Here is a 10,070-nt window from a genome sequence, read left to right as displayed (position 1 = left end):
GCTATATAACAATTATCAAATAGATGAAATGCTTATTATACATATTTTGTCTATATAAACCTTATTCTATATATTTTAGCTTGTGTTCCATCACATAAGATGGTGCACAAATTTTACTAGAGCATTGTGGCCAACATTCTAATAGCTTTAATAAGGTAAAATTTTCATTAATTGTTTAGTTTTGCTAACATGTTCATTTTTAGTACAACTCTCTACCTTTCAATGATTATTACTTCTAGTAGGGAATATTTATATTTATATTATAAACCAATAAATCCTAATTTTTCTTTCATTTTTCTCGTCTTCTCTCATTCTTCTCCTCATTTCCTTGATCTACTCCTTCCTCCTCTTCCAAGGTCGGCTCAGTAGGAATGGGGCCTAAAGCTAAAATTTTTATTGGAGCTTTTTTTATTTTAAAAAGTAAAATTAAATAAAATTATTTTAATTTTTACATTATATTTTTATTTACAAATAATTCCAATCGCTTGTCAAGTAAAATTATTGTTTAAGATTTTATACTACATTTTCAACCAATAACCAACTTAATGTTTTTTAGAAAATTTTCGATTTAGAGAGGATTTTATCAAATCTAGTTTAACAAGATGTGTTTTAGACTCTTAGGAGCTATTTGGGAACACAACTGCTTTTAAGCATTCTCAGATATTCTCAAATTTAAAATTTTCTCTCTCATTTCTCAAAACCAAACAAATATCTTAAATCAAACTATTTCACTACTATTCACATATATTCTTAGTATATAAACAAGCCCTAAAAGCAATTATAATTATAATTGTCAATAAAGTTTTACAAATAACCTACACATTTGGAAAAAAGTATGCCCTTACATTTTCAAAGATCATACTAAATTTTTTATCAACATTCAAAAATTAGATTTTACTATTTATAATTTTTACATTATATATTAAACTAATAATGACAAAAGAAAAATGTATTCTTAGAAGAAGAATATTTGAAATAATTATTATATAGGATACTTTTAAAACTAATAATGACATAATATCTATTTAATACTTTTGATGTATCTTATTGAATTAATTAATTTTTTAATTAAATATATATTTTTTTAAATTCTACTTTAGACCTTTTTTAAAGGGGCCTCTTCTTCCCCTGGGGCCTTAGGCAATTGCCTAATTTGCTTTAGAGAAGAGCCGACCCTTCTTCCTCCTATTTATTCATATTCTCCTTCTTATGCTTATCCTCCTCCTCTACAGCCTTCTTATTCTTTTTTGCAACTTATTCTTGGATTTTTTAGATTTTGATAGGTATGTCAACGTTGTTTTGTTTTTTTATTTTACATTACATAGATATATTGACTTTGGGTTACTTTACATAGATATATTGACTTTGGGTTTAACACTGCACACAACCCTTATATTCATCCACCTAAATGTTACTAAATGTGTCATAGACAATGACTACTCAAAAGACATTATTATATATGTGTCTCTTCACCCTTTTATCCTTTTTAGCTTGTATCCACTTGACATAAAATTCTTTTGTATTAATTCAAAAATAATAATTATTATTTCTTCCATGAGATCCTAATAAGTTACTCTTCGAAGCATTTGGATTTTTTCATGCACAAGTTCTACAAGCAGGCTGGTGTATTGTTTCTTAAGGAGAACTCTCTCTATTTGTATGGTAATCGGTAATTGGTTATCGATCAAAGTTGTATCTAGGAGGAACTTAGCTTCAACATGTACAAGTTCTACAAGCATACAAGATATTGTTTCTTACTTTTGAGTAGAGCTCTCACTCTCACTCTCACTCTTTATCTATGAATGTGTATGTTACTTATTTAGGTCCTATAGGTGTTTTTTTAATCTATGTACTAGTTTGCAAAGCAATTGCTTTTTTTTTTTTTTTTTTTTGTATCTCGACAATAACTAATAAAATATTATCGTATAAATGGAATGTTTATTATACATATTTTGTCCATAAATCTTGTTCCATATAAATCTTGTTCTAATGGCTTCAATAAGGTATACTTTTTATTAATTGTTTATTTTTGTTACAATGTTTATTTTTAGCATAATGTACTCTCCCTGCAATAATTATTCCTTCTACTAGGTAATATTTATATTTATATTATAAACTTAAAAATCTTAATATTTCCCTTATTTTCTTTCATCTTATCCCATTTGCCGCTGCCGCCACCGTCATCTTATTCTCTTCTTCCTCTTCTTCCTCCTCATCTTCTTCACCTACTTTGTCCTCCTACTTATTCCTCTTCTCATTCCCATTTTCCTCCTCTTACTCATCTGCAGTCTTCTTATTCTTCTTCGTAACTTATTCTTAGACATTTCAAATTTTGTTAAATATTGTCAACTTCAGTTGGTTTTGGGTGTATATGTTGATTTTTGTTTTGATTTTGCTTAGATATATTGATTTTGGTTGGAACATTGCACACAACCCTTGAACTCATTAATCCACCTAAATGTTACTAAATGTACCATAAACAATAGCTACTCCAACTATTCATTATTGTTTGTGTTTTTTCAGCCTTTTATTACTTTTAATGTGTATTCACTTGCCATAAAATTCATTTTTATTAATTCAAAAACAACTATTATCATTCCTTTTCATAAGATCCTAACAAGGATAAGCTATTCTTTTGGAAGTACTTGGATCACATGTACAAGTTATACAAGTAGGCGAGACGTATTGTTTCTTACTTTTGAGTAAAGATATCTCTTTGTTTGTGTGGTACTCAGTCGGAGCTATATCTAGGAGGTAAAGGTTGAACATGTACATATTTGGGGTATCTATATTTAGAATTCGAGGATAAATTCTCTCAAACCTAATAAGAATGATGCAAACCCAAATTGATATGGGATATCTAGGTCCAGATTTTACGTTGATTGCATTGAAGTATTACCTTAAGAAGATGAATATGTACAAATATGGAAAGAAAAACTTAATATCTTCCTTCAACTAAGGACAATATTAGTTATTCTCATTCAAATCATATATTTGTGCTTATTTTTACTTTATTAGTAAATATTTGATTTTAAGTTTGGAAATGATTTTCATTTTAATTTTGACCAAATTCTTAGTAAGATTCTTATTTATTTATATATTAATTTCTCATATAATAATTTAGATTTTTCATTTTTTGAAAAATTTTTATAATTTCAAAATTTGCAACTATTTAATTCCGGCTCATGTGCTTTATAAAAGAATTTTAAATTTTACTATTAATTAATATTATTCAGATTTTTCTTTATGTTTTGGATAAATTTTTTGTCTACTTTATTTTGATTATTTGTTCAAACTTGCCGTCAAAGTTAATCTAAATTTTGTCCCGCATTAAAATCTTACAAGTATGCAAAGCTACTGTTTCTTACTTTTGAGTATATCTCTCTTTTTTATCTCTTGTTTGTTGTTAATTCGGTTGAAGTTGTATCTAGAAAAGTTTAATTAGTTTTATTCGGGTCCTAGAGGTGACTTTTTTCAATAAACGTACAACTTTGCCAAGTTGTTATTGTTGCATTTCGGACAATATAACATATTGTAATAACTGAAGAAATAATTATAAAAAGATAGAATGCTTATTATATATGTTTTGTCCCTATAAACCGTGTTCTATATATTTTGGTCTTCGTTTCATTAGATAAGAAGGTGCATAAATTTTGTTGGAGTAGTCGTGTCTAACATTTTGAAGACTTTCAAGATTGACTGTTATTTTCTTTCCAGAATGGCACATGTACTGTACGCGACACAGTAGCTTCCTAGAGCACTATTTTTCTAGTTTTCATAGTGTTTTTTTATTGTATTTTATTTCATGTCCTATCCTTACTTTAAAAAAAATAAAAATCTAAAAAATAGTGTGTTTTCAGACCTTAGTCTGAATGGAGTGGTCCCCCATCCGCTTAGGCGGTACTTATGGTGGTGTTGGTGCACCTTACTCTGCTTAGTCAGAATATGGGACTTTGTTATCCGATTACTGTTAACTTTATTGTGGATAGAGTTCATGATAGAGTTGTGTTATCTCTTAGATTTAGGTCTTTTGAAATCTGTCATCTGGACTAGATCATGTCAGTCACAAAAGTGTGCTAAAAAGCTATTAATATTTTCTTAGTTTTAAGTTAACTTTGTATATCCTCTTTTAATGAATAAAATTTGGTCCGTTATTATAAAATTTAAAAAACATTTTGAAAACTTCACTAAGGTATACTTTTTATTAATTATTTGTTTTTGTTATAAGGTTCATTTAAAATACGGTGTACTCTCACCTTCAACAATTATTCCTTCTATTGGGGATTATATATATTATAAACCTAAAATTTCTAATTTTCCCTTCATTTTTCTCAACTCCTCCCATTCCATCATCCTCGTCATCATCTACTCTTCTCTTCCCCTCCTCATCTCGTCTATTTCTTTCTCTTGTTTATTCCTCTTCTCCTCTTCATTTTTTTTAACTGCTGTGCAACCTTCTTATTCTTCTTCGCAACTTATTCTTAAAGTTTTTAGATTAATAGATATGCCTAATTTAATTGGTTTTTGGTAGATATGTTGGGTTTTTATTTATTTTGGCTTCATATATTGATTTAGGTTACCACTGCACACAACATTTATATCATCCCTCTAAATTTTACTAAATATACCATTAACAATGATAACTCAAAAGATTTATTATTATTTATGTTTCTTAAACCTTTTATCATTTTAAATCCTAGAATGCCGCTTGGTACGTACAGTTCAAGTGTACTGCTCAGTAAAAATTAATTAATTTTTTATTTAATGATTAAAAAAATAATTTTAAATATATTAATATTTTTTATTTTTTAAAAATATTTAAATATATTAAAAAAAACATAAATATGCCGGCGGGAGCGGTGCTACTCAGGCTAAAAAGCACCACTCTGAGATGCTAATATTAAGGATAATGCTAGGGATCTCGCTGGGGGATCCTGCTAACTTGTCCTGCTTCCTTCTTTTTTTTTTTTTGAATTTTTTTTTACAGAAAGATTAAGAAAATTATATTTAATTATATTGTGAATTTTATTTATTTTTAAAAAATATTTAAAAGTGATAAAAAAATGATATAAAAAAATATTTAAAATTTTTTTTATTTTTATTTTTTTCATATCATTTTTTTAACACTTTTAAATATTTTAAAAAAATAAATAAAATTCACAATATAATTTCTTTCTGTTAAAAAAAAAAAAAAAAGTTAGCGATATCCCTATCATTATCCTAATATTAATGACAAACCTTCTGAATTACTAGGCCAGCATTAGGCTAAAAGGCTGCACAGAACGGCCCATCTTCTTCCCTAGCCCATCTGCTTTGCAGATTTGAGGACACAGAGCGGCAGATCAATGACTGCAATTTCTGACACAGTCATAAAAAAAACCCCGAAGTCAACAATGCTGCACCAATATAAATGCCCCACAAAATGACGACAATGTAATGGACCCCTCCCCAGCTTCCTCAAGTACACGATCTCTTCTATTTTTTCACTTCATCCGCCAACACCATCACACCATCTTCACCGATGCGTTAATTCTTGGAAAAATTATCTTTCTCCTCCTTTATTTGTGGGGTGGGGGGGAGGGAGACTGGGAGGCTTGTCTTTGATCTCTCAGTTGCCCGCTCCATGTCCTAAATCTCTCTCTAAATTTCAATTCTTTCTTTTCAATCTATAACCAACACCATCCGTGCTGAGTAACGAGTGGAAGGAAACATCTATTCCTAGAAGGATTTTCTTCTTTTTTGCCAACATTTTGTACGTGGTTTCCCTGATTTTTGTCTTCGTTTCTCGATGTTGTGGATCTAACCCCACTTCCCATTTTGGAAACTCTCTCAAATTATGTATCTTTCTTCTATCCGTTAAGATCCGCTTACTCTTGTCGTTGTTGTTCGGAAGAGTTTAGTCATCTCTTCTTCTTTTCCTTTGGGAACTCTTGCAACCCAGAGAATCTATGTAATCTAGAGTTAGATTTGTCAAAATGGTGAAAGACCCGTTTCTCAAGTCGTTGAAATTCGATCACTTTCCCGTCTTTTTCTCTCAATCTCTGGCAATTTCAACTACTCTGATCAGCACTTTAGGGTTTTGAGGAAAGAGAATTGCACCTTCTTCTTTTGCCAATGGATTTCTCCAGCGGCAACGTGGTCGAAGTAATTACCGGAAGTGGTCCGGACAGCTGGTCTGGCGGCGACCATGCCATGTGGGCGACGGAGGACGATTACCGAGCCTGGAACAACAATGGCGACGACACGCCTTCGACCAACTCGAATTACGACCAGAGGCAATCACAGAGTCGCTCCGGGAGCGAACCCCTGAACAAGAAATCGAGGAATTCCCAGGATGTGACTTCTTCCAATCGATCCAAAGCTATCGGGAAAATGTTTTTCAAGACCAAACTTTGTTGCAAGTTCCGCGGCGGGACGTGCCCATATATAACTAATTGTAATTTCGCCCACAGCATTGAAGAGCTTCGGCGGCCTCCTCCGAATTGGCAGGATATCGTGGCGGCTCATGAGGAGGAGAAGGCGGTGGTTTCATCTGAGCCGAGGGAGGAGTATCAGATACCGTCGTTGGGATCCTTTAATTTTGTGGTGGAGACGCCGAGGTCTTTTAAGGGGCGGCATTGCAAGAAATTCTACACAGAGGAGGGGTGCCCCTATGGAGATAATTGCACGTTCCTTCACGACGAGCAGTCGAAGAATCGAGAGAGCGTGGCTATAAGTTTGGGGCCTGGTGGCTATGGTGGTGGTGGTGGTGGTGATGGCGGCGGCGGCGGCAGCACTGGGCGCAGTGGCGGCGGTGGTGCTGCTGCCGGGAGTGCCAGTGGGCAGAATGCCAAACCATCAAATTGGAAAACAAGGATTTGCAACAAGTGGGAGTTGACGGGGTATTGCCCATTTGGAAGCAAATGCCATTTTGCTCATGGTGCGGCAGGTATGAGTGGCTCTGTTCTTTCCATTTTTGCTAATATGCGAGGACATTTTGTTGGCGATGTTGTTTATGTGTTGTATTTGTTAGCTGGTAACTGTTTTTATAATCCATATGTTTTTTTGTCAGAGTTCGAAATGCTTGCTTTAGTTTAAGAAAGAAGATAGACGAACGTAATTCTTCTGATAGATTGTACAACATAACCTCCTGATCGAATAATTGTCATGTATTTACTTGAAGAAAGAAGAACGTACCATTTGCTTTTTAACTTCCGGTCTGAGGAGGTATCTGCTTTAATCACATGGATGTTTGGATATTTCAGTTCCCAAAAGATAATTTTAGAGTCGACTTTCTTCTTGATTGGAAAATGCTTCAACCGTAGAACATTTCTACCTAGTCTTCTGTTTTCAACATTTTTTTTCTTTCCCTCAAAATTTTTTTTGGGAGATTTGAAAGCTAGACAGATCCAAACAGCCTATCCCTAGACCTGCCTTATCGCACATGGTTTAACCACATGTAATGCCTAGTGGAACTCCTTGGCCGACTCAAGTTTTAATATTGGTGCAGATGCTTTGCCTAACTATTATAAATCCTTCGGCAGCAAAGAAAATTCTTGTTTTCTGCAATATAGTCAAGAAATGTATGCCCCTTTGTCTTCCCCCCCAATTTTTCAGAGAGAGAAAATGCTTTGATGAAACAGTCCGAGTTAAAATGTCATGCGATAGTCAAATGATGCAAAAGCATTTGAAGTGTTTTAGATAACACAACATAGCAGTTTGGATGAAGTTCCTCTATGCAAGTTTGGATGAATCTTTTTTTTCCTTTTCTAACCGTTTGTCAAAGCAAGATTTTATATAAATTCCTAAGTCCGTTGAGGCATTTTTTTTATGGAATGCGTTTTCCTATTTATTTTGTTGTTGTCAAAGGCTTAACCAAATTATGTGATTTACTACCCAAAACGTTTTATTACAAATGCAATACCAATCTGCAACAGCTTTTAGAGAGATGCTCACTTCCACCTCGAGTCATTTAGCTCTTGTGCTGCTCATGGTGGCTTTAACTTGTGGTTTAAAGTGTAGGGGAAGTCTACGCCTTTATTCAGGGAGGCAGACATGGGGCATGCACCTTAATAGATAGCTTAAACCCTGTTTGATTAAGTGCCTAAGCTTTTATCAATTCAGAAAATTGGTTGGACCTTATTCATTTTGGCTAACCAATGCTGTTATAATGGTGACCTTTGGTCTCTTTAGCGAGGACATTTTCTTTTTAGTAATCCTGATGCAGGTATTTTTTGTTGCAAAGCATGACAGACATCAGTAGGTGTGTTTGTTGGTTTATGTCTTTATATTGGGGACGTGAATTGCTTTACCTTACGCCGTTGAACTCAATAAAAATCCTCGCATGTTGATGCTTATTAACTACTTGAATTAAGACTGCTATGCTATTGAAAAGTAGTGTCCCGAAGATTTCTTTAACAACGAGTGGGTGCACTTACCTATTCTACCTTACTCAATCAGTACTGAGACTGCACTAAATCTGTTACATTCCCCTGTTCAGCTCAGTGTCATGCTTGATTGGACTGAAAGACAAACATAATAATCGTGAATCTTTTTTTCGTTTGTATATCATGATGGGAGAGGGAAAAATGCGTTCTATCTTTGACTTTGGAAATCTTGTTTCACCGCAGAATTGCACCGATATGGAGGTGGGCTTATGGAGGGAGATACTAGAGATTCTTCATCTGCACCTCCCGACTCAAAGCAGGGAGGAGTACCTTCAAAAACTTCGGCAGATACTCTGGTAGCATCGGTCCCTTCAGTTCCTCATTCTGATGTTTTTCATATCGGAGTTCCATCACAAAGGTCTTCTGTTGCAATTCAGAGGCCGGGGCAGAGAACTCAACAGAAATGGAAGGGTCCAGATAAAATCAGCAGGATATATGGTGACTGGATTGATGACATCGAATAAAAATTGGAAAGCCCTGTCAGGAAATGTTGAAGATTGGCATTAAGGAATCAATCTCCATCACAGAATACTTCAATCTCCTTAGTGGGTGCATGGTGTCAAATGCTGAATATCAGCAGTTAGAACAATCTCCATCATAGAGTACTTTAATCTCCTTAGTGAGGGCATTGTGTCAAATGCTGAAGATGGACACTGGATAGTAAGAAATCAGCCTCCACCACACGGTACTTTAATCTCCTTGGTGAGGGCATGGCGTCAACACGTAGCTTCAAGTTTCAGTAGAAGCCTTATTGTTGGGAGTCTCAGCCACATCATCTTCAGGTTTGAAAATATGAAGCTTGTATTACCTTTTGTAGTTTCTCTCTTTTCTCTTATTTAATCACCAGATGACCTTTTCTTCATCCAAAAAAATGACAGCAATCTTTGTACCACTTTGTTACAATTACAAATAATGTTCTTACCCTGGCTTTCTGTCTTTATCGTGTCTCTCTATCTGGCTCTCTCTCATACACACACTCACATGGTCACTTTGATTTTGGAGGGAGATATATATATATATATATATACACATATATTCAACATGGAAAGGTTCTTAATCTCCAGCAAATGAAAGGAGCATTATGTGGATGTGGGAAAATTAATGCCCTAAATGGATTTATGTCAAAGTTTATACCCTGAAGATGATCATATCAACAAAATATCTATAAGAATTGCTTGTGTAGACATCAGGAAGAGAATTCATTCCATGGCCGTGGCCTTCTTAATGCATTTGGCAAGAGATTACGAGGCACCGTTATACTTGAAGAAAGTCTGATGGATGCTCAACTCGGGCTTTTCCGACTTCAGAGGAAAAACAGAAAGTTAGATCGAACGAATGAAACTGTCTATGAACTCATTGCCTGCAAGAATCTCAAAGATGCTCCTTTAAACAGACATTCTGTATCAATTTACTGTACTTGTGTTCTTATTTAGTAGCTGCAGTTTCTGTACATGGTAGGTTGTTTTTGGCTGCACAAGTCTTAACTGAATTGTATTTTTATACCCCATTATTTAATGCAAGTATTTCGTTCTCGGCTGATCTCCTCGATCTAAATTGTCTTGTTTCCTTTACTTAGATTAATGTAGCCTTATTTAGATTATTCAATGATGCACCAAACTCCGAATAGGTATAATCTAATTGACA

General features: G+C 34.0%; 1 protein-coding gene across 3 annotated transcripts; it reads left to right on the top strand.

Moving 5' to 3' along the window:
- Positions 1-5,476: 5,476 nt before the first annotated feature.
- On the top strand, positions 5,477-9,965 carry LOC122289855 (zinc finger CCCH domain-containing protein 12-like). 3 transcript variants are annotated; one of them, XR_006236243.1, is made up of 3 exons: positions 5,477-6,928; positions 8,610-9,208; positions 9,610-9,965. XR_006236243.1 is itself a non-coding variant. In XM_043097205.1 (2 exons), exons 1-2 carry the CDS (start codon positions 6,115-6,117, stop codon positions 8,888-8,890), a joined length of 1,095 nt encoding a protein of 364 aa, XP_042953139.1. In that variant the 5' UTR covers positions 5,477-6,114; the 3' UTR covers positions 8,891-9,364. The 3 variants fall into 3 exon arrangements, 1 of the variants encoding a protein (XP_042953139.1); XR_006236242.1 differs by having other exon boundaries at positions 9,491-9,965; XM_043097205.1 differs by lacking the exon at positions 9,610-9,965 and having other exon boundaries at positions 8,610-9,364.
- Positions 9,966-10,070: the final 105 nt, after the last annotated feature.

This window comes from Carya illinoinensis, chromosome 12 (genome assembly GCF_018687715.1).
Source record: "Carya illinoinensis cultivar Pawnee chromosome 12, C.illinoinensisPawnee_v1, whole genome shotgun sequence".
Taxonomy (NCBI): domain Eukaryota; kingdom Viridiplantae; phylum Streptophyta; class Magnoliopsida; order Fagales; family Juglandaceae; genus Carya; species Carya illinoinensis.
This window is presented reverse-complemented; position numbering and strand designations above follow the sequence as displayed.

Bases quoted from the DNA above. Each gene is read 5' to 3' on its own strand.
- LOC122289855 (XM_043097205.1), top strand. From the start codon at position 6,115: ATGGATTTCTCCAGCGGCAACGTGGTCGAAGTAATTACCGGAAGTGGT. The intron at 6,929-8,609 runs GTATGAGTGGCT...GTTTCACCGCAG, and splicing joins TTTTGCTCATGGTGCGGCAG to AATTGCACCGATATGGAGGT.